Below are 24,405 nucleotides of genomic sequence, written 5' to 3' on the forward strand. Positions count from 1 at the left end.
TGTAAATTGCTTAGTTATAAGATTTCTTTTATAAAAACGAAGTGATAATAATAAACGAAGTGGACTAGCCAAAGTAAAGTGAAACCAGTAGTTTCTTCTTACTTCCTCCAGCGTATAATAATTTGAGGATTATTGCACCTATCCCGGCAGCCATCAACAATTTTAGGATTGTTGACTAGATATCAATTTAAGGATTGATATCTGCCCCATTTTTACATGGTCCTTCGAGCCGGATTTCTGGTCGAGCCAATATTTTCAGACATCCTACACACTCAGTCATTCGCATACTACAATGGCTCCGGGACAAGCAGAACAAGGAGATTCAGCGTCCACAGCAAACGTGGTTACTGAGCAGCGCCACAATCTGGAAGAAGTTCTTCGGTTGATTCGGAACTTCAAGAAGGATTCGAGGACGCGATACAACTTACAATATTTTCAACACCGAGAGGAGACGCTAAAGCGAGCATGGGCGAACTGCGAAGCCTTGCACGGAAGGGTGAAGACCGTGAGGGCTCAGGATGCAGTACTACTTGCGCAGAACATGAAAGAGTACGAGGAGGTCGAGGATGCCTGGGGCGAATGTTCAGTGGTATTCCGTCAAAACATTGCCGGTTACCTAGCTGCGGAGAGCAGTCAACGTCCAGCAATTCAAGAGGCCCCAGATGCAGGTGAAAACGTAGTCAGACTGGAAAGGATTAAAATACCCAGCTACAGCGGCGACTACACTCAGTGGGCAGCATTCCATGACTTATTCAAGGTCGTGGTGCACGACAACAAAAATTTAAGTGGTGTACAAAAGCTTCAGTATCTTCGTGCGTCGGTCAACGGTGAGGCAGAACAATTGATACGCCACCTCACTTTAACGGAGACTAATTATGCGCCAGCATGGAAGTTACTGAAGAAGCGATACAACAATAAGAGGGCCATCGGGAATGCCTACATGAAAGGCATATGGAGTTTACCGACTAGCACTCCGGCTAGTGCGATAGGTATCAAGCGAATATTGGACACGACCGAACAATTCCGTGCCAATACTGAATCATTGGGAGCAGATTTAGTCGACCTAATCATGGTGTTCATCCTGCAACAAAAATTGGACAATGAAAGTAATTCGGAATGGCAGAAATTCATTGGTTCTTCGAACGAGATACCAACCTTGAATCAATTCACGAACTTCTTGCATCAACGGTTCACAATACTGGAAGCAGTACAGCTTACCGAACGCAAGACGGTGAAAATAGGGGCACACTCAGCACAAGCAACGGGAGCCGTCTGCCGAGTATGCCAGGGCGATCATCGAATTTCGTAATGCGACACATTTCTGAAATCAGACATAACCAGACGACGAGAGTTGGTAGCACCTTTGCGGCTGTGCTACAATTGCTTGCACGAGGCTCATACAGTCAGGAACTGCCCATCACGGAAAGGGTGCAAACTGTGTGGAAAAGGCATAACTCAATGTTACATCAGGCATCGTCGAATAGAGCTGCATCTTCAGCTTTGCCGAATCCAAAGCAACAAGTCTCATCGCTGAATGCTACCAACAGTGGCGTCGACATTACGGCTGTTCTATTGGCTACAGCAAGGATTCGGGTAAAGGACAATCAAGGAACGTTCATTCTTTTGCGTGCATTGGTCGATCAAGGGTCCCAGCGTTCGTTCATCAGTGAAGCTGCGGCGCAACTCTTACGGCTACCACGTCAAGCGACAAATCTGACAATCAGCGGCATCGGGAGTCATTCAACGAGCAGCAAGGGAGCGATATCTGCTCAATGCAAAGAGAAATGGGCGACAAGGTGTTTCAACTTATCTCTTGTCGTAGTAAACCATATAACGGACAAGATTCCCCAGTCCAAGACACCATGTAAGATAACTGAATTGAGACAGGAGGACTTAGCTGATTCATCGTATAACATTCTGGGAAAGATCGACGTCCTCCTGGGTGCTGACGTTTATGGCGATCTATTGGAAAAGGGCGTAATCCGGATAAAGAATACCAAAGTTTTGGCTCAAAAAACCAAAATCGGTTGGATCCTGTCCGGGCCTGTCAACCAAGTAATACGAACATCAGAACCTTCCATGAGTATGGTTAGCATCGAACAGCTAGATGCTGACATACGAAAATTATGGGAACAGGAAGAGTTACCACAAGAGCGAATCCTCACCCTAGAGGAAGCAGACTGCGAGAGGCAGTTCACCCCAACTACTAAGAGGGATCCAAAGTCAGGCCGATACATAGTCAGGCTGCCGATTAAGCCTGATATGAACCCCTCCATCCTGCTGCATCCGTCGTTAAAAGACGCTGTCATACGCCTCCGCCAGACAGAGGCAAAACTCGAACGGAATCCAGAGCTCAAAGCGCAGTACAATGCATTCCTAAAGGAATATCTGGAGTTGGGACATATGAGCGAGGTCCCATCCGCAGAAATTTTTTGCAAACACTCATACTACTTGCCACATCATGCTGTAGTTAGAGAGGACAACACAACTACGAAAGTTCGCGTCGTATTCAATGCGTCCCATAAAACTTCCTTCGGCACCTCGTTGAACGATATCCTAATGGTGGGACCAAATACGCAATACACCATCTTTGAAATATTGCTGCGGTGGAGGAGGCATAAATACGCATTGGCTGCTGACATTGAGAAGATGTACCGACAGATACTCGTGGACAGTCGAGACTGCGACTTACTGCGAATTGTTTGGAGACCAGAACCCCAGGGTCCAATAAAGCACTACCGGCTAAACACAGTAACTTATGGCACCGCCAGTGCTCCCTTCTAAGCAACACGTACCCTACAACAGGTCGCTGAAGACGAGCAATTCACGTCACCATCAGCAAGTGAAAGCATCAAAAAGGACTTCTATGTAGATGACTTGCTGACCGGATCTTCGACCATAGAAGGTGCAGCGAAATTGCAAAACGATATTGTGAACGTTCTCAAAAAGGCTGGATTTAACATTCGAAAATGGTCCACGAATTATGAGGAGGTTCTGAAACATGTAAGCACCGCTGACCGGGAAACGTCTGACGTAGTCAACATCAATCTAGAAAACACCGTCAAGACATTGGGTTTGCAATGGATTCCTAAAGACGACATATTCACCTTTAAAGTGAAACTGCCTCATATCTCAGCGAACGAGCCAGTTACGAAACGAATAATTACATCCAATGCTGCAATATTATTCGATCCGCTTGGTTGGATCCAACCCATCATAATAGTTAGCAAGATATTTATCCAAAGGTTGTGGCTACAGAAACTGGATTGGGATAAGCCCGTACCTGACCAGTTGAAAATCGAGTGGCTGACCTACATGAAGGAGTGACCAGCGTTATCACAACTTCAAATACCACGATACATACAGACGTCTGATCGCTGCAAGGTAGAACTCCATGGTTTCTGCGACGCGTCAATGGCAGCCTTTGCAGCGGTGATTTACGTTCGAGTAATACATCCGGATGGCACGGTATCGGCGAACATATTAACATCGAAATCGAAAGTGGCACCTTTAAAGGTACAGTCAGTACCCCGGCTAGAATTGAACGGTGCCGTCCTACTATGCAGATTGATGAAACACGTGAAGCAAGCTTGCGAAATCCCTGCCGACACAGCTGAATTTTACTGGACGGATTCGACCATTGTTCTCGCTTGGTTGAGTGATCACCCAGCCAGGTGGAAAACGTTCGTCGCAAATAGCGTGAGCGAAATACAGGCTACGAGCAACTCTAGTCAATGGAGACACGTCGATACAGAGTGGAACCCGGCAGACATAGCGTCACGGGGATTGACTGCTTCTCAACTCCTCAAAAGCGATTTATGGTGGAACGGACCCGAGTGGCTGCAACACAAACCAATCAACTACTCGTCAAGTGCAATCGACATTACCACGACACTCGAGAGGAAGCCTGAGATCTCCTGCAAAGTTGCGAAAGTTGCGAAGTTCACGTTTGACGATAGTATACTGGGGAGGTACTCCGACTTCGCAAAACTGATTAGAATTGTGGCATATTGCCTTCGCTTTAAGTCACCAACTATTGCAAAACCTGCAACCTTGACAACTTCAGAACTCAACAACGCTGAAATGGCATGTGTACGGCTATCCCAAGCATTATCTTTCAAAGATGAGATAGAAAGGTTGGACAAGGGACAACCAGTTCCAGCCACTTCAAAATTATTCCAGCTGACACCGTTCACTGATGCTGAGGGGATCCTCAAGATGGGCGGAAGACTGCGACACTCACTATTATCGGACAATCGTAAGCATCCAGTGATTCTAAGTCCTGACTGCAAGTTGTCCGAATTTATCGTAAGAGCATACCATTTGTGCACTTTGCATGGAGGCAATCAAGTAACCCAAGCAGCAATCAGAAGACAGTACTGAATATTGCAGTCTTCCAAATTGGTAAAAACATGCATCCACAAATGCATAACCTGTTTTAAATCAAACGCAAAGCCAGGAGAACAGTTAATGGGAGCCTTACCTGAAGCACGAGTCACCCCTGGAAGAGCCTTCAAAACCTGCGGACTGGATTTTGCCGGACCAATACAACTAAAATGGTCATCGGGCAGAGGCGCTAAAACGATGAAATCCTATATAGCCCTCTTTATCTGCTTGAAGACCAAAGCCATTCACTTGGAGGTTGTGATTGATCTCTCTGGACAAGCGTGTCTTGCAGCAATCAAACGATTTGTGTCCCGGCGCAGTTTGTGCTCGGATTTGTATTCTGATTGTGGTACAAATTTCGTAAAGAAATAAAACACCAGTTCATGCAGATGATGAAAACAGTTCAGTCCACGGTAGCTAACGACAAAATCAACTGGCACTTCATACCCCCGAGCAGTCCTCATTTCGGAGGATTATGGGAAGCTGGGGTGAAGTCAGTCAAACTACATCTGCAGAAAGTAATCGGTGACAGCTGGTTAACAATGGAGGAAATGTACACGGTTCTCACCCAGATCGAAGCAGTTCTTAATAGTCGGCCACTCATGCCCATCAGCGACGATGTTAATGATCTGGAAGCACTCACACCCGCGCATTTTTTGATTGGCGAACCACTCATATTAATCCCGCAAGAAACCCCGAACGACGAATTAAACTGCTGAAAAAATGGAAGCTGACACAGCAAATTGTAAAAAAATTTTGGAACCGGTGGTCAGATGAGTTCATCTCAAGGTTGCAACAAAGGCCAAAATGGATGAAGACAAAGCCGAACCTGGAACCCGGACAACTGGTATTAGTCAAGAGCGAGAATTATCCTCCATCAAAGTGGCCATTAGCTCGTATCACTGAGGTTCATCCTGGTGCAGACGGTCTAGTTCGCGTAGCAACAGTAAAAATACATGGCCGTATTACCAAGCGACCAATCGTCAAGTTAGCGGCTCTACCTATTGAAGACCACCATCCAATGAACATTCCAGAGGGTTCTAACGAGAATGTACATGCCTCCGCGAACAAACAGGACAGTCAACCCACTAAAGTCAACCGGAAACGAAGAACTGCTAAGCCAACCAACGAACCAACTACGAGGAAAACATGCTGCCAACGATCAATCTCACCTTTCAATTGTTTATTTCTCATGTCAATCATAGCGTGTCTACTCCCATCGATAAGTACAGCATTGAACATAACATCGATTCCTAGTGGAATATACATCGAACATCTAGGATACGCATATACTAACAGGGGAACACTCAGGATAAGTCTAACGATACCATGGAATGACGTCAAAAACGATAGCATAACTGCAACATCAGTAGCCGAAAAGATAGATAAACTATGCCGCTTAGGACGCGTTGCTACATCGGAAATACAGTGTGCAGATCTCAGTCAACAATTACAAGAGTTAAATCAAGAGGTTCAACAGAAGATTCACACATTGGTCTTTATGCATCCAAGAGAAAGGCGTGGAGTACTCGGGGACATGCTAACAACACTATTTGGCGTTAATGACAGAGTATATCATGACATCGACGATTTAAACACAAACCAACAAAAGGTCATTCAAGCCAATCGACAGCACGGAAAACTGATGTTAAGTGCGTTACAGACAATGAACCGAACCAATGAAAAAATGCAACTAAAACTGGCAGACTTCAACAGTCATCTGAACCATGTAACAAGCGTCATTAACGGATACACTAAATGGTATAGCGCAGCAATCGATGGTAATAAAGTCAATTTGCAATTTCTAAGTGCCTCTCAACGAGCGGAAAACTTTCCATCTGAGCTGAATCAGAAGTATTTGTCTATTCTGAACAGTCTGCATACCAAAAATGGGGTTATAGAATGTTTTAACATCGCAGAATTGTACCAGGTGATTAACCATACCGAACAGCTACTACCAAAACAGCATAAAGTGTATCACATACCTATGAATCGTATTGAGACTACACACACAGAAAACAAATTGACGATCTTTGCTTACCTACAAGTCATCGATACAAACCAGTTTGAGCTCATAAAGCCGACAGCTGTTCCTAAACGAATCAACGAAAAGGATATGTATGCAGTTGTGGACTTTTCATCGAAGTTCTTAGCGATTGACTACAACAAACAACTATACTACGAACTTGACGAAGCTACCTTCAATAGAGCGACCAGGATCAACGACACTTTGTACATCATAAACGTAAATACAATATACGAGTTCAGGGGAAGTCAAAACTGCGTAATTCACGAAATATTCAGTTCTATGGCAGGCAAAGGCTGCATTTCCAAAATATTTGCGCTCAATTCGACAGTTTGGATCGCTCTTCATAATAAGAATTCCTGGATTTTTTTAAGCCCCCGGCCAATAACTATATTCACGTTGTGTCACGGAGTTCGCCACGAATACAGCCTAAAGGATTCTGGCATCATCCAGCTACCTCCGTCATGTTCTCTTCACACCCCACAATTCGTATTAATTTCGGACCAAGAGGAAAAGGGGTCCACATTCAGCGTCTATTTCAAGCCTAAGGAACCACACATCAACATGAGCCTGAACCTAACGACGGTTCCAACACTAAACACTTCATTCATAACGTCCGCTGAAACCTTCGCACAACATATACAGGAAGCATTCAACTTGGAGGAGCACGATGAAACAATAGCATGGAAACCAATAGTTCACCATGGAGCTGCAGCTAGCGTATCAGTGCTTGTATCATGCACTATCATCACTGGAATTTTACTCTTTATAAGAAAAAGAAGTCAGACGATTCAACTTCCACTTCCCACCACAAAATGGTACGACCTACCGTCAAAAAATTAAATGTCAACTAAATTATACTAATGCTAATAAATATTAATCAAATATAACAAATTTCTCAATTTTGTAATATGTACTTTAGACATATGTAGGTGGGCGGAATGTTCGAATCATACAAAATAACATAATAGCAGTTCAGCTAAAATTAATAAGTGCATCGACACATTGGTCTACTTTCGCACAAGTCATTAGTAATTACGTCAACATAATAGCAGTTCAAAGGAAAATGCTGAACATGCGCTTGTGCCAGAAACGAATCAATAGGTCATGTAAACAGAAATGTGTCAATTGTAAATTGCTAAATGGTCATGTAAACAAAAATGTGTAAATTGTAAATTGCTTAGTTATAAGATTTCTTTTATAAAAACGAAGTGATAATAATAAACGAAGTGGACTAGCCAAAGTAAAGTGAAACCAGTAGTTTCTTCTTGCTTCCTCCAGCGTACAATAATTTGAGGATTATTGCACCTATCCCGGCAGCCATCAACAATTTTAGGATTGTTGACTAGATATCAATTTAAGGATTGATATCTGCCCCATTTTTACTTATTTCGTGTTGCATTTTAATTACCTTTTTAATATCAAGAAGGAGCAAAGGACCAGTTTCACTGTGATTTTCCATTTAAAAAAAAATGCAACGCAATATTACAGCGTCCAGGTACTTCGCAAAGCCCAAACGCGCTAATTTGGTTTCATTAATACAGAACAAAATTCTTATTTACGAGACTTATGCTACACGCTAATTCCACCTACACACACATGCGTCGCCTACTTGCCATAAGATAACCTAATAAAAGGATTAAGGTAGACCAGGTGATCAGGGTTATTTCAGGTAAAATTTCTTCATGCTTAAGAAAGCATTGACGTAAACGTGTATCCACGTAAAAGTCTTTTCTTCAAGAATTATTATAAACACGTACAACTAATTAACTGTGGAAATCAGTTTTAAGAAAGAACAACTCCTTCTCTTTTATAATAAAGTACATCCATTACAAACGGCTACTATTGCTCAACTCATAGAATCTAATTCTAGAACAAATATATATACATCTCCGATACTGAAGGCTTTGAACTATTTAAAGTTTTGGATAAATGATAGGGGATAGTAAATCTCCCCTCAACTACCTCCCGCCCCGCTGGTCGTCCTATCACAAACCCAGCTTTCACCCGTCCGTCCGTGTCCTTTGCCGACGCCGCACGAAGCGGAACCTCTCCCCGGACTCCCAACCACGTAGTCCAACCCACCACCATCTCCAATCCAGACTTCCTCGAGTTCGCCAGGAAATCGCAAGAATTCTTGCAAATGTTCAACTCAATGGTCGGTATCTTGGCATCCATTAATGGACGTTAAGATAATTGAGTTGAACATCAACTCAATCATCGGGCGTGCCCGCAGACATGAGTTCGAGCTGTTCCTTGGCGAGCACAAACCCGATATAGTTCTCCTATGTGAAACTAGGTTGAACTATAGATACAATCCTTCCTTTCCCAACTTCAACCTCTTCCGGACTGACCGACCTCAGTCCAATCCTCAAGGCCGGGACACCTGTGGCGGAACGGCCGTCCTCATTTCCGACAAATTCCTTGTCACCCAAATCCACCCACCTTCCAACACCTTCAGATCCATGGAAATCTCACTGGTCTCCTTCGAATCCCAATCAACCTCGGCCTTCGTTGCCTCCGTATACTGCCCCAACCAATCCCTCGACACCCAAGACTTTCTCCGCATCAAATCCTTCTGCGCGTCCCTACACCGCTCTCCCGGTAAACAATTTTCCCTGATCATAGGCGGAGACCTCAACGCCAGACACCCGTCCTGGTTCGATGCACGGTCGAACCACAACGGGGATCAGCTCCACCTGTTCCTCACAACCTCAAATCCAAACATCAACCTTGCCCATTTCAGTCCGGCACTCCCGACCTTCAACAAATCACACTACCATTCCTACCTAGACCACTTCCTGATCAGCAGTAACCTGACTGTCATTCCCAACCGTCCCCTTCCTCGAAACGGTCCCCGGCATCAGCGATCACGATACCGTAATCCTAAACATTAGACTCCCGGACAGAGTCGTTCGGTCCACCCCACCCTCAGTTCCTGACTTCCAGCGTGCAAACTGGAAACATATCAACCTTGCCCTCAAGTCCAAACTTCAACCTCTCCTTCTCCCATCCAACTGTACAGTTCCTAACGAATCCATAGACCTGGCAGTTCGTCAATACACCGAAGCAGTTCGGCAAGTATGCGATGAACTGATCCCTTCACGTCCCTTAAATTACCGCAACCTAATCACCCTTCCCGACGATATCCTATCCGACATACAATATAAAAAGACCCTCAGGCGGAGATTATTTAGGAATAGATACTCTCCGCAATCCTCTCACCTGCTCACCGACATCCGCGAATTGGACAAGTCCATTCGCGAACGAATCCTCACCCTATACACCCAATATCTCCACAACCGCCTCTCCAACACTGAGCTAAACCCTGGCACATACAGGGAACTCAGAAAAACCTGCCCGTGTTTGGGCAAATCAGTCCAACAAAACGCGATCCTTCCCCAAAACATCCCGCCCACAGAAAAAGTGAAAGTCCTCGCCGACCACTTCCTGCAAGCCCACCACTGCACCCTCCACTTCCGTGAACCAAGTTTTGATAACGAGGTAAACGGAAAGATCTCCCAACTCCTAACCAACCCTTCCTACCTCATTCCCCAACCCACACAAAACCCCTTCAACCATGCTCTCGCCGACCCAAGTCAGCGGGAGAGTATCCTCCCCATCCACTTTGTCAGTCCAGACTCGGTCAAGGCGGCTATCGCCGCCTCCAAAAACAAGAAATCAGTCGGGCTTGACAAAATCCCCTCCATCGTCCTTAAGAAATGCGCCCCAAGCATCGCCCCCATTATGTCCTCCATCATCAACCACTGCCTTATCAACGCCCACTTCCCAACAGATTGGAAGAGTGCTCGAATTGTTTCTATCCCCAAGAAAAACCACTAAATCCCGATAGCTACAGGCCTATCCCAATCCTCTCTTCCTCCGCCAAGATTTTCGAGCGGATCATCAAAATCACTATCGACGAGCACTGTGACTCCAATCATTCTATCCCACAATTTCAGTTCGCAAACCGTCCCAAACATTCAGTCGAGCATGCGCTGCTCGTGCTCAAATCGGACGTCCTCCTCGGTCTCAACCGGAACGCTCCGACCATAGCCTGTCTCCTCGACATAAAGAAAGCTTTCGACTCCGTATGGCAATACGGACTCGCATACAAGCTTTCTGAAGTCCTCCAGTTCCATCCGCACCTCTGTAAGCTAATTCTTAGCTTTCTTGATGGGCGGAAATCCCAAGTCCAAATCCGTGAACACCTCTCCTCCCCATATTCTAGCCCGGCTGGCATCCCTCAGGGGTCAGTCCTCTCCGCTACCCTCTTTTCCCTGTTTACCGCAGACCTTCCCAAACCAACTCCACACCCAAATCCAATCCGGATCCTTCAATACGCGGATGATCTCATCCTCTACACCTCCACCAGAAACATCCCTGCCGGTGAAGCCCGCCTGAATTCCTATTTGGACGAGCTCTACCGGTACTTCACCCGCTGGAAACTGTCCCTGAACCCACAAAAATGCGAAACCATCGTATTCCATGGTACCGCTAAGATGACGCCGAAAATGAGGAACGACATTTCAACCCTATCCCTGAAAATCCACAACGACACCATCTCAACCGTCAAGGAAGTCACCTACCTTGGGGTGACAATTAACTCCCGCCTATCCCACGTCCCACATATCACGAAGGCACTGAACCGTGCAACAGGTGCCTTCAAATCCCTCTACCCAATCCTAAAATACACCAGTCCAACTCCTCAGAAAGTCAAGCTGTTTTGCTATAAACAGCTTATCCGTCCCCTCCTCGTTTTCGGCTTCATCTTCTGGTCCGACACTTCCCCTTACCAAATGGAATGAATCCGCCTCAAAGAGCGCAGAAACCTCCGCCATTGCACCAACATCTACAAAAATGAAGACCGCTCCAAATACATCTCAAACCAGATCCTCTACGACTCCTCTCAAACGCCCCGCATTGACGCCGTCCTAGCCCGTCATGCCCTCAAATTCCTGGAAAAATCCAGATCCCACCCAAATCCACTCATCTCCCAGGCCATGCAGATCGAGATCGTCGAAGAGAATCTTCTACGAACTCATCTGTTCCCACAAATCCTCATATCTCTCCAGGCCCGTAACCTCCTTTTCGACCCCGGCGGTAGAGTAATCTTCTACAACGGTAATTACTCTTCATCCCAGTTTAAAAAACCTACCCATCCTTAGCGCCACTCCTAGCTTCCTTTCGCAAACCCCTCCCACATGCCCCCCATCCCAACCCACATCCTAGTTCCTTCCCCGCCCGCCCGCTTTTATGAAAAATTTAACTAATGGAGGTTTTTTTCGACTTTTCCTCCAGATAACATTTTATGTATTTTCAAATTTATTCTTTAGTGATAAGGTAGTTTAAGCTATAGTTTGTACCTTAGATTAAGCTAGGCTGTTAAGGTAGTACATAAGTTAGGTTAATTCAGAATTATATGTTTATAGGTTTAATAAAAATTGTTGTTTTTCGAAAATAGGGGATAGTAATTGGATACATAGCAATTGTCATATTTGATTTAAAATGTAATTATATCGCTTCATTACCCTAAACAAGTATTCAAGGATTAGAAACATCATAAGATACCATAGTAAATGTACGTACATTCAAAATAAGATAAATGTATTTTAAGAATAGGATAGCGAAGAAAAAAGAATAAAATTAAGGCATTATCGTTAGGAAGTTGTAGCGACGCACAATTTAAAGCTTCCCACTTTAATTTTACCAAGTGACTATTGTAATCATATTCCATATCAATGCATCTCATTTCAACCGGACATGTCAACTTTTCAAACGTTCGTATCACACTAAAGTCGCTTGGAAACTTTCCAAATAACTAAGCATACACCAAACCGATTTGTAACCGGTTCATATTTAAAGGTTCCGCCCATAAAATATAAGTCTTTTGATGATCGTGCAACCGCTTCTGCCTAATCTGAGCTATTATGCCCATACACGTACAATCGCGCTGTAACCAGGAACTTGGTTCTTCGTGCATGCTTAATGTAAAGAATGTCAGCTCTATGCCTGACAAAATTCTACTGAACATATATAACCATAATTGTTTGCGCAGGGAAGAAGGTTGCGGTTTCATGAATATATGGCAAGTCCACACGAATTACCAAGTACAGTCGAACCTGGATATAAGGAACTTGGATATAAGGAAAACTTCTTTAAATGGAACATTTTTTCGTGCACCTTCAATTTTCAAAGAAAAAATAACATTTTTCAATTTTTCGAACTTCTATATATGGAATAGAAAACCTCTTTATAAGGAATTCATTTTTTTTCCGGAGCCTCTATAAATGGAAATTTTTATGTTATTCAGTTGTCATGACCTCTATATATGGAATTTTCCCCTGAACGACAAAAAGGGAAGGTCTTTTTTTTTTCTTAGAATCGTGCAATTTTCTATTGTGACACGTTTTGAAATTTTTTGTTTATTCAAAGTTTAATTTGAAACTCGGTGATAGTGGTGACGATTCTTTCACTTGCAAATTAAACCTTTTACTGTTCCTTTGCCGCTATAACTTTTGTTTCTTTTAATAATAAAAGGCTGTCATGTCCGAAAACAAGAGAAAAAATTTAAGTTTAAGTGAGAAATTGAAATTGATAAAGGAGTTTGAAAACGGAAAAACTCGGAATGCAATATCCGCGGAATATTTCGTGCCGCTGTCGACATTGTGTCGTATTTTAAAAGAAAGCGACAAAATCAAACAAGAGTGTTCTGAAGGACATGGCAAAATAAAAAGAAATCGTAATTCGGAATATCCGAATCTGGAACAGTGTTTAGTGGAGTGGTTGAAACAGTGCCAAAGCAAGAATGTACCTGTAAATGGACCGATTTTGAAAGAAAAAGCTGAAGAATTTGCTAGGAAGTTGACGATTGGAGGTTTTTGCGCCAGCAACGGTTGGTTGGATGGCTTTAAAAAAAGAAATGATCTTATTTTTAAAAAAATTTCTGGTGAAAGTGGTGCTGTAGACATCAACGCATGTAGCCAGTGGATAAACGATCTTCCCGCTTTGCTGGGAGATTATTAATACTAAATACACCAGGTGATTTTAAAAACCTGGATAAAAGGAATTTTTTGCTGAAAGCCTCTGTATAAGGAAAACTGGATAAATGGAAAACTTGTTTATAAGGAATTTAAGTGAGTTTCCCTTGCAATTCCTTATATCCAGGTTCGACTGTATAACTAATTAGGTTTTCTATATGTCGCATTCGTGCTCAAAGCTACCGTAATTCGTTTTCATTACTTCACGTTGTAACTTACTAAACAGTGGATTGGACTTAACTCTTAACTGGAGTCGTGGGGCCAAAATGGACCCCACCTTCGGCATTTTTGCTCTAATACTTATATTTTTATCTTATATGCACGGTTATCTAAGTTATCTTATTACGCCACGTATTGCAGTGGTTGCTACATTCAGCAGCAGCAGGCGGCTAATCTTTGCTAGCAGCAGAAATACAAAATGCTCGGGGTCCACGACACCAGTTATGTATATTCTTTTAATTTGATTTTATAAATATTATTTTCGTTTTTTTTTTTACTTTGAGTAGGTAATTATCTAGGAAATACTCTATGTAATAATAATAATAACACGATTTCGAATTTTAATCTCGTTGTATGTGAGTACACATTAAATTTGATAAGATTGAGACATTATGAAAGAAAGTAGTTGACGTATACTGAAAGATTAGGGAGAGGAAAAATCATATTACCACGGAAATATATGTATAATGTTCATATATATATAAAAAAAAAAGAACTCCGCCGAAGCCTGTCCCAAGCCGGTTGTGAATACTGAGGACTGAGGAGGGATGGATAGCTTCAGTCTGAATGGCTGTACACCACCGCAGCGTCTCAGGGGGTAGGTGAGGAAAGTGCAGGGACTTTGCAGTCTTGCAGATTACTCACTAAGGAAGCTATCTCAATACCTGGCAGCTAGCGATAAAATGCACCACCAACAATGAGAAGAAGGAGAAATTTGAGGTCCGGTACGGATAACTGGCGGGAGTCGTCTGACTTAGTGACTAGGTCGGGCTCTCGTAATGGACAGCACGGCGTCGAAACCGCTAGTCGTGGGGCGGTTCGACGTCTAGGCGCCACGACGACCCGGAGCACAGCTCCGCCTGCTGCAGCCAATCTGTGGCGACCACTTCAGCAGGTTCGCGTAGGAAGCGGATGAAATGGATTGAAGAAATGAACCTCTTCATCATCCGTTCCTACTATGAAATAACGGCGGGGGCACCAGAGATTCGTCGAGCGTTTCCCGCAATTCGCGCACGTGACTGTGCAGCGAGTCGCAGACCAGTACCGCTTTATTATTCGCAGCGACACAATCGCGGCCACCATCAGGGAACATGTTCGACTTGAGGTCATCGGTGAAACTGGTGACCGAGAGTCGATGGGGGCAGAGGCGGCGGCATCAACAACACCACGCCGCACTGCAGGCAACACGTTCAGTACTCGCCGAAGCACTCTTCTCCACCGTCCAGTTGAGGTTTCTGCTGAGGTTCGGGACGAATTTGAAAGAGCGTGTATAGAATTCTCGGATCCTTTGCATAGACCAGGTATTCCCAGGCTCTATGCATCTCCAGCAACTCCGGGAATTCTATCTCAAATCAATGATGAGATTGCATCTCGACTGTGTGCTGATATGTCGCTGCTGCAACTACAATCACTTGTGTATTGTGGTGCAGTTGCGGCTATCAGATTGCACGGTCAGAAGATTCGCTTTCGTGTTATTGGTTTGAGTGACAAAAGAGATCCACCATGGAAAATTCGTCTGGAACGTCGGCGGGACTCACTAAGGCAGGACATTGCTAGACTGATTCAGATCAGCACTGGCAATGCCAGCCGACGGGTGAGAAATAAAGTGCAGAGGGTTTACCGGAACTATGCCATCCCCTGTGAGACACCCGTTGTTGAAATTCTGGACACACTAAAACAGAAACTTTCTGTCATATGCAGTCGGTTACGACGGTATGGCGAAAGTTATTCCAGACGTGTCAAGAGTGCAACATACGCGAGGAACCAGCGGAGCTTTTCAGATCTCTCAACGAATCCCAACAGAGCGCCCAGACAATACAGTTCTCGGTGACGGAAGCGAAAGAGTATTGGGGTGGACTTTGGGGGTTACCTGCCCAGCATGCTGAGTGGATCACCGCCGAAGGCACCCGCCATGCCAATACACCTGGCATGAATTTTGCGGAGGTTACCGAAGAGGAAGTTCGACGAGCCATAAACATCTCGAAGAACTGGAGGGGCCCAGGTCTGGATCGGGTGCAGAATTTCTGGTATAAGAAATTTACCAGCATACACAGTCGGTTGGCACGCAGTATAAATGAGGTCATGAGTCGGCCGGAGGAATTCCCACCCTTCCTCACTGCGGGGATTACATACCTTATCCCTAAGAAGGACACGGTTCAGGACCCCGCAGACACAAGACCGATCACTTGCTTACCAACCCTCTACAAATTCATCACGTCCATTATTAGTGGAAGGATCAAGACCAACAACATTCTGTCCGAGGAGCAGAAGGGCTGCCGAGTTGGGTCAAGCGGTTGCAAAGAGCAACTCATTATCGACTCGGTAGTTGTAGGACAAGCAACTAGAGGCCAAAGAAACCTCTTCAGTTGCTATATCGATTATGCCAAGGCTTTCGACAGCGTTCCGCATACCTGGCTAATCGATATCCTACATCTGTATCGCATTGATCAGAAACTAATAAAGTTTTTGGCGACAGTCATAGAAGGGTGGCATACCACCTTATCAGTGCGTACATCTGAGGGTGCTAATACCTCAGAGCCCATCCGTATACGGAGGGGCATCTTCCAGGGGGATTCGTTGAGTCCCCTTCGGTTTTGTATGGCACTGAACCCCCTTTCATGGCTACTGAATGATGCATGGTTTTGCAATAAAGTATGGCCTACGTGCTAAGTGCGAACTGACACACACGATGTACCTAGATGACATCAAGCTGTATGCTGGTACTGACAACCATCTTAGAAGTCTGTTGCGAATAATAGACATGTTCAGCCGTGATATTCGGATGGAGTTTGGATTAGACAAGTGTCGAATCCAAGCCATCCGCAAAGGTCATCACGAGCCGCATGCCGGACGTAGCATTGGTGACCTCTACATCGAAGCTATGACCGAGACAGACTTCTACAAGTACCTAGGAGTTCTGCAAGGAGCCCATACTCGAGTTGGTGATCTGAAGGATGCTCTGCTGTTCGAATTCCTGCGACGTGTAAAGCTGGTGCTGAAATCGCATCTCTCGGGGAAGAATAAAATGAGCGCGTTGAAGGTATTCGCTATCCCTTCACTGGCTTCATTCGGAATATTGCCGTGGACGAAGACCGACCTGGAAAACGTCCAGCGGCTGATACGGACAACTATGTCCAAATTCCGAATGCATCACCCAAAGTCTGCCGAGGCGCGGATGAACCTGCCTCGTGACATCGGAGGTAGGGGCGTGGTCTACGTGGCGGCACAACATCATCGCCATGTCGACTCGCTGCGCGCTTATTTTTACAGCAAAGAGCAGGCGAGTCCCTTGCATGCGGCTGTCTGTAAGGCAGACTGTGGACTGACTAAATTTAACTTGAAGGATCGATCTTTCAATCCTCTGAGTGGGGTGAAGTCGGACCAAGAGCGGATCGATGAATGGAAGTCGAAGGCAATGCACGGTAAACACGTGAATTGTCTTTGGCAGTCATTTGTCGAACAGATGGCTGTGTGCTGGGGAGCTCTTTGCTGAGACGGAGGGGTCTATGTGTGCCATTCAGGATGGAGTGGTCGCCACCCGAGCTTATAAAAAGCTCATCATGAAAGAACGGGTGGAGAACGACCAGTGCAGAATGTGTGGTTCGGCGTTAGAGACGTTGGACCATCTCATTTCTAGCTGTACTGTTATGGCACCGGTGCAATACATCACCAGGCATAATGCTGTATGTAAGATTATCCAACAAAACCTTGCATATAAGCATGGGCTAATCACGGGAACATGTCCGGTTTACCGATATGAGCCGGAAGCAGTACTTGATAGTTCTGCTTACAGCATGTATTGGGACCGGCAAGTTCTGACTGATCGCCATACCGCACACAACAAGCCTGACGTACTGTTAGTTGAGAAGACGGGTCGCTCCGCGTATATTATTGATGTTGCTATCCCCCATAATAGCAACATTGAACGGAAATATTTGGAGAAGAGGGTGAACTATGAGCCATTGGCTCGGGAAATCAAAGAAATTTGGCGTCTCGAGCGGGTGTTTGTAGTTCCCATAATATTGTCAGCTAAAGGTATTGTACCTAAATCCCTGACGGATTCCCTTGATGTCCTGGGACTTTCGCACAGTCTGGTTCAAACCATGCAGAAGTACACCATTCTGCATACGTGCTCGATGTTGCGGGGAGTACTCGACGGATTCTCCCATTGACCTACCACCGGCCACCACCACCAGTGCCCCTTTAGTTTTTAAGTAGATAGGATCGTCCGAGCCTAAATGCTTGGCACTTAGTGCTAGTATTAGGTAAAATCCGGCATCTGCCGAGATTGTGATAACTCGGCAATTTATAATAATCGTTGGCGACGTGAAATCACGATACAAATCCCACTGCCACCAGTGAGATTTAAAACCGCGACCTTCTGTATGATAGCCTTGTGCTCCAATCACTCAGCTATCCGGACACTACTTTATGTAATGTGATTTAATGGAAAATTCTCCTTGTTTCTCAGCTGATTTCACATTTCGTCTCAACGTTTTGAAGTAACGACATGAATTGTGATCGAAAACTGACGTAACAAACTACAATCGCGGTTAGACGGAACGTCAAACGGAACGCTTGGAGAGGCACGCACCAAGCGACACGCAGCTGTCAAAAATTAAGGACGGCAGGGTAGCCAATAGCAAAAGTTCAAAATGTGCCTAGATGAATGGCGGACGGTGGTTGCGTTGTTTAGCTGTCAAGAGTTTGTGTATTTTTTGGGAAGTTGGATAATTCGTATCGTTTCGAGCTCTTGTGGAACTGTTTGAAATTAGTAGCGTGTTAACGAGCCAATAATGGCTGAATATTTAGCATCAATTTTTGGCACAGAAAAGGATAAGTACGTCGGCTGATATCAGAACAAATTAGCGAGGTTATGCGGCTTTTGTTGCTTACTATTAACTGTTGATTTTCAGGGTTAACTGCTCCTTCTACTTCAAAATTGGCGCTTGTCGGCATGGCGATCGATGCTCGAGGATTCACAACAAGCCAACGTTCTCTCAGACTGTGCTGCTACAAAATTTATACGTCAACCCGCAAAATTCCGCAAAGTCTGCCGATGGCAGTCATTGTAAGTGATATGAAGTTTGATATTATAAGGGTTTATAAGATTGTCTGTTTGGAAGCGGGTAAATGGCAAATTGGCGAACTGATATGCGCATGTCCTTTTTAAAATTATTTGTGACAGGAATTATTGCAAATAGTTTAATATGGAATATGCGTTAGAGGCTTAGTTTTCCCTCCGGTACAGGCTTAATGAAAAGACAAGTTATATTTCTTATGATTGTAGAGCTTTCTTTAAGTGAGCTATTTTTATTATTGAAGGATTATAGGTGAGAACAATCTCTTAGGTTTTCTTTGTGCTGTATGTGATTATTGAAAATTATAGTATTACGCGTTATACTCGGCTGATTGCCAATAACTGAAGTCATATTCTAAAATTAAAAATTCTCAGGTTCCTTAGAGCCAGTGAATATTTATGTTTTCCGCTGTGCGTATTTCTTCAGGCAGTTGCCGCCTTCATCATTGAGGAAGATCCGCTGAATTTCACTGACTCCGAGAAATCTGGGAAAATTTATTTTAACATGAAAACAGGCCTGCAAGAGGGGGCGTGGATTCTCCGCGGGTCCGGAGTTCTCTTGTGGTTTCTGCACAATTGTCACTCCAAGCCAGAATTTTCTTTCTACCGCTCTGTGTGAAAAAAAATAGTTTGAGGAACACAATGCAATCGCACATAAAAACCTACGTAGGTGTCACTTGGTTTTAGAGTCCACGCATTGACACTGCACCATCCGATTTACTCGGTTATTTTTCCTTTCAACAAAAAAGTTGGACCTACTATATTTAATGATAGAAAACAAAATTTGACAACACACAGAAAAATAAAAATGTTGAAACTATAAGTTAAATATATTAATTTTGAATAACTAAAAATAATAAAAACTTAATTAAGTTTTATCGACATAATATATTTAACTTATAGTTTTAACAATATTTTTTCCGAGTTATCACAATCTCGGCAGATGCCGGATTTTACCTAATATTAGCACTAAGTGCCAAGCATTTAGGCTCGGACGATCCTACCTACTTAAAAACTAAAGGGGCACTGGTGGTGGTGGCCGGTGGTAGGTCGGTGGGAGAATCCGTCGAGTACCCCCCGCAACATCGAGCACGTATGCAGAATGGTGTACTTCTGCATGGTTTGAACCAGACTGTTCGAAAGTCCCAGGACATCAAGGGAAGCCGTGACGGATTTAGGTACAATACAATACAATATTTTTATTTTTGGTTATTTCATTTTAACTTTTTATTTAATTTCTAAACTTTCTAATTCTGTTAAAAATGTAAAATTGTTACTACATCTTCACTCCGTGATTGACAAGCAAAATTTTTACTTGCCAAAATGAATCGGTAAGGCCTATTTCACACGATTATTCTTAACCGGCCCTGTGGCAGGTTGCGCTCTCTCTTAGTGCACCCCAGGTGGCGGAATGGTGGTTTGACGGCCTCACATCTACATCCAGATCAGGCCTTGATAAAATAAAGTGGCGCAACCGATCATGACGAGCCGATCCCGCTTGTGAATGGGACAAAGACTAAAGAAAAAAATAATCTGGTAGATAATTTCATGATATTTATTATGGTACGAGTTACATGGTCCATTCGAGCAGTCAAATTTTTGGTCTGGTCGTATGGCGTCAATACTTTAAGAGTTGCTGGTTTGTCGGCATAAACCAATGACTTAACATAGTCCCATAAAAAGTACCGTCAAATCGGCGATATTTAGCTGCATAATGTTCGGAAACAAAAATTCACTGAGCTTGTCCCGGTAGAGCTCGTCAGTTACCGTAACGGCAGCTCGTTTTTCACTGCGAAAAAAATGGGGACCGCACTAAACAGTCAAATTTACTGGATGTAATGGTGGTTCGTTGACGGCTTGAGGATTATCTTCGCTGCATATAGGCAATTTTGTTTATTAGCCATTTAACCAGAAACGAGCTTCATTCTTAGAAACGAGCTTCAATTCTTATACGAGCTGTATTTTATCGACATGTAAGCTAAGATCCTTACGTAAATACGTAAAATTTTAGCCGTAGTCGAAGAACAAAGGCCAGCAAATTGAGAACGTTGAGGAATCGGCTTCTTCAACGATTCGCGATGCAGCAGTAATCTTCTGTTCGGTACGCATATTTCTTTATATTGTTGATGGTTTTTAATTGAGAAGTAGTTGTGCGAGGTATATACTGCTTGTAGTTGTAGCCGCAACAAAAAAACGATAGTGGCTGGTATCCAACTCCCAACAATCGATGTTTTCGAGTCTGCAGAGGGAATAATGTATGGCCCTGGAATCGATAACTCCATGTAAATAAATAAGTTATTTTTTAAAATAAAAAAAAAAACTTCAAACGCGATTATCTCAGAATTCTGTTTTTATAACAGTTCCATTGCGGTGGACACGATTACAAAAAAAATACTCACCCAATCAATTCCACCATTTATTTAATATGATAACAGCTATTCGCTGAATGAAGGATTTCCAATTCTTTTAATAAATAAATAATAAAAAAAAAATCAAAATTTTTACATCTAAAAAAAGTAGACATTTTGGTAAAAACGCCGCCACTTTGTTAATAGTTCATATTTTTAAAAATCGTTCTTTCAGTGACTAGATAATACGATATACTAACCAATATTTTATTGAAATCCTGATTTCGGTTGAACCGTTATCAAGTTATCGTGTGCACCGGAAACCATGCTCAAAAAAGCACTCTCGGAACGCAGCTATAGGCCATTTTTAGGTTTTTGTTCTTAAATGTGGCAAGTAACTGACAAGATATATTAATTATTGCTGCTAACCGCTTTTTCGTCCGCTTGTCCGGATAGCTGAGTGGTTAGAGCGCAAGGCTGTCCTATGGAAGGTCGCGGTTCAAATCTCGCTGGTGGCAGTTGGATTTGTATCGTGATTTGACGTCGGATACCAATCGACTCAGCTGTGAATGAGTACCTGAGTCAAATCAGGGTAATAATCTCGGTCGAGCGCAATGCTGACCACATTGCCTCCTAGTGTACCGTTACGGTCTTTAATGAAGTGCTCTAACACACTTCAAGGCCCTGATCCAGCATGGATTGTTGCGCCAATGATTATTATTATTATTATTAACTGCTTTTTAATAAATATTTAATAAGTTGTCGAAAAATATCGAGAAAATGTCACATCACCCACTGCAATTGTATGGTTGTCTAGTAGAACTACATCCGTTTCGTATTTAGTGTATTTATACTCTCCGTTTATTATATGCCTACGTAACTAGCAGTATGGTCCGTATGCCATATGTTGATATTTTTATTTGTGGTTCTTTAGTCTTTCTTTAGTCCTTAGCTCGCAGCACCCACTTTGAATAAAGCTTTCGCATACCCATGCATGATATGTCCAAAATGTTTAAAGCCTCAACTATATCGATTAACTTGACTTTGCGGTCATCCAAAATTATTTTTTGGACTGTTTTGATGTTTTCGTCGGTAACATCCTCTTGGGGTGCCTACTGGGTGCACCGTCTTCGGTGCTCATTTCGCCTCGTTTAAACTTAGCGAACCACTTGTCAACGGTTGGTTTTCCTAGTGCAAAGTCTGAATAATGTTTATCAAGCCAACCCATAGCTCCAACAGTATTTTTTTTTTTTTTCGGCAAAAAGCAATTCTTTATTAACTCCATTTTCTTCGAACTAACAAAAGTTGCTTCAAACTAATATTTCGGCAGCTGTCAAATTTGTACGTGTTTTTTAAAGGTTAGGATCGATTAAAATCATGGGCTTAATACTAGTAGCGCCAGTTGTGTGTTAGCATGCGAACTTTTCACCCCACTTCTAGGATGAACTCTCCGATCTTCGGGTATGTTTCTAAAATATGGTAATATACTATTATTATTGGGGCAGATATTGGAATGGGGTCTATTTTGAGGCCTAGATTTTATATAAATAGACCAATGCGATTTTTTTTAAATTTTTCTGTTGGATAGGTTTTGAGAATGCGACTTACTTTATTTTTTGGGGCTCGCATTGAGCCCTCGGTCCCCTATGTTCTATCCAATATCGCAAATAGCAGTTAGGAAGAGTACTAATGATTCCTTTCGTTGATACCCCACGTGGCCAAATTCAGTGGAAAAAAATGTTGCACCGTCTTTCGCATGTATAGGGAGCGCCACTTGCTAAATAATTCACAGACCACTTTCGTGACAATAGGTTGAGCCGTTTTCGAGTTAACTGGGTGTAACAGACATTGAATCAATTTTAAAAAGATTTTGCTTTATGGGAAAAGTGTCCGGATAGCTGAGTGGTTCGAGCGCAAGGCTGTCGTACGGAAGGTCGCGGTTCAAATCTCACTGGTGGCAGTGGAATTTGTATTGTGATTTGACGTAGGATACCAGTCGACTCAGCTGTGAATGAGTACCTGAGTCAAATCAGGGTAATAACCTCGGGCGAGCGCAATGCTGACCACATTGCCTCCTAGTGTACCGTTACGGTCTTGAATGAAGTGCTCTAACACACTTCAAGGCCCTGATCCAACATGGATTGTTGCGCCAACGATTATTATTATTATTATTTTTGGGAAAAGTGGCTTCTTCATGTATGAGACTTCAATATTTCACTCGTATGTCAATTATTCTCGTTAATTATGACGATTTTGACTCATTTCTTTCCATATTTCCGTGGCATCAATTAACTTTAAGGATTGAATGATTGTTATTGTTAAACGAAATAGAAACGGAACATTTTTGAACATATTTTCCTTTGGTATATTTCAGTGGTCGCTAATGTATCAGACGAGGAAATGCAGGAGCATTATGATAACTTTTTCGAGGATGTATTTGTGGAATGTGAGGATAAATACGGGGAAATTGAGGAGATGAATGTTTGCGATAATTTGGGAGACCATCTTGTTGGAAACGTATATATAAAATTTCGCAACGAAGAAGATGCTGAACGTGCGGCAAAGGATTTGAATAACAGATGGTTTGGTGGTCGTCCAGTTTATGCCGAACTATCACCTGTTACTGATTTCCGCGAAGCTTGTTGCCGTCAATATGAGATGGGTGAGTGTACGCGCTCTGGATTTTGCAATTTTATGCATTTGAAGCCGATATCGAGGGAATTGAGGCGGTGAGTGGATATTGATCTGTTTAAACTGGAATTTCGTCTTCATTTAATAAAATTCTTAAAGGTATCTGTACTCGCGCCGGCGAGGCCGTTCTCGTTCACGTTCGCCAAGGTCCCGTTCTCCAAGACCACGTGGAAGAAATCGCTCAAATGACAGGAGACGATCTCGTAGTCGTGACAATCGCGAGCGATCTGATAATCGCAAAGGGCGGTATTAACCGATATTGATAAACACTTAAAAAGTTTATGGACCTTTAATTGTCAAGTTTTAATCAATAAATGGCATGGTGGCTCGATGTGTGAAATATATTATTGCTAAACTAAATGCAAAAACATTATGAACTAGATACAAATGTCCACTCAAATATCCTTATATAAGTTATACAAAAAAAATTCAAACCTGAAGCGTTTAGCTTCCAGTTTTACGATTTGTTGTTTATCATTACTTCATCATTTCAACAAATCGTGTACAACAAAACCTTATTAAAATTGTCCAAAACGGCTACATCGGTTCAAAGAAAATTTGGTGGACATATGGGAACTAAGAAATCCCACGCTTACATTGAGTGACATAAAGTTA

The 24,405-nt window shown here is 43.2% G+C and overlaps 4 protein-coding genes across 4 annotated transcripts; all 4 read left to right on the forward strand.

Annotated features, from left to right (window-relative positions):
• The first annotated feature begins 292 nt into the window (after positions 1–292).
• LOC119661381 lies at positions 293–1,309 on the forward strand. Its single transcript, XM_038070703.1, has one exon. It carries the CDS (start codon positions 293–295, stop codon positions 1,307–1,309), a length of 1,017 nt encoding a protein of 338 aa, XP_037926631.1.
• A 149-nt stretch (positions 1,310–1,458) lies between these two features.
• On the forward strand, positions 1,459–3,327 carry LOC119661389. Its single transcript, XM_038070717.1, has 2 exons — positions 1,459–2,751; positions 2,806–3,327. The coding sequence occupies exons 1-2, from the start codon at positions 1,459–1,461 to the stop codon at positions 3,325–3,327; spliced, it is 1,815 nt and encodes a 604-aa protein (XP_037926645.1).
• Positions 3,328–3,414: 87 nt separating this feature from the next.
• LOC119661397 lies at positions 3,415–4,383 on the forward strand. The gene has a single exon (XM_038070728.1). The coding sequence runs from the start codon at positions 3,415–3,417 to the stop codon at positions 4,381–4,383; it is 969 nt and encodes a 322-aa protein (XP_037926656.1).
• A 13,932-nt stretch (positions 4,384–18,315) lies between these two features.
• LOC119655074 (splicing factor U2af 38 kDa subunit) lies at positions 18,316–24,123 on the forward strand. Its single transcript, XM_038060773.1, has 4 exons — positions 18,316–18,511; positions 18,588–18,742; positions 23,474–23,828; positions 23,890–24,123. The coding sequence occupies exons 1-4, from the start codon at positions 18,468–18,470 to the stop codon at positions 24,041–24,043; spliced, it is 708 nt and encodes a 235-aa protein (XP_037916701.1). The 5' UTR covers positions 18,316–18,467; the 3' UTR covers positions 24,044–24,123.
• The last annotated feature ends 282 nt before the right edge of the window (positions 24,124–24,405 follow it).

This window comes from Hermetia illucens, chromosome 1 (assembly GCF_905115235.1).
Source record: "Hermetia illucens chromosome 1, iHerIll2.2.curated.20191125, whole genome shotgun sequence".
Lineage (NCBI taxonomy): Eukaryota > Metazoa > Arthropoda > Insecta > Diptera > Stratiomyidae > Hermetia > Hermetia illucens.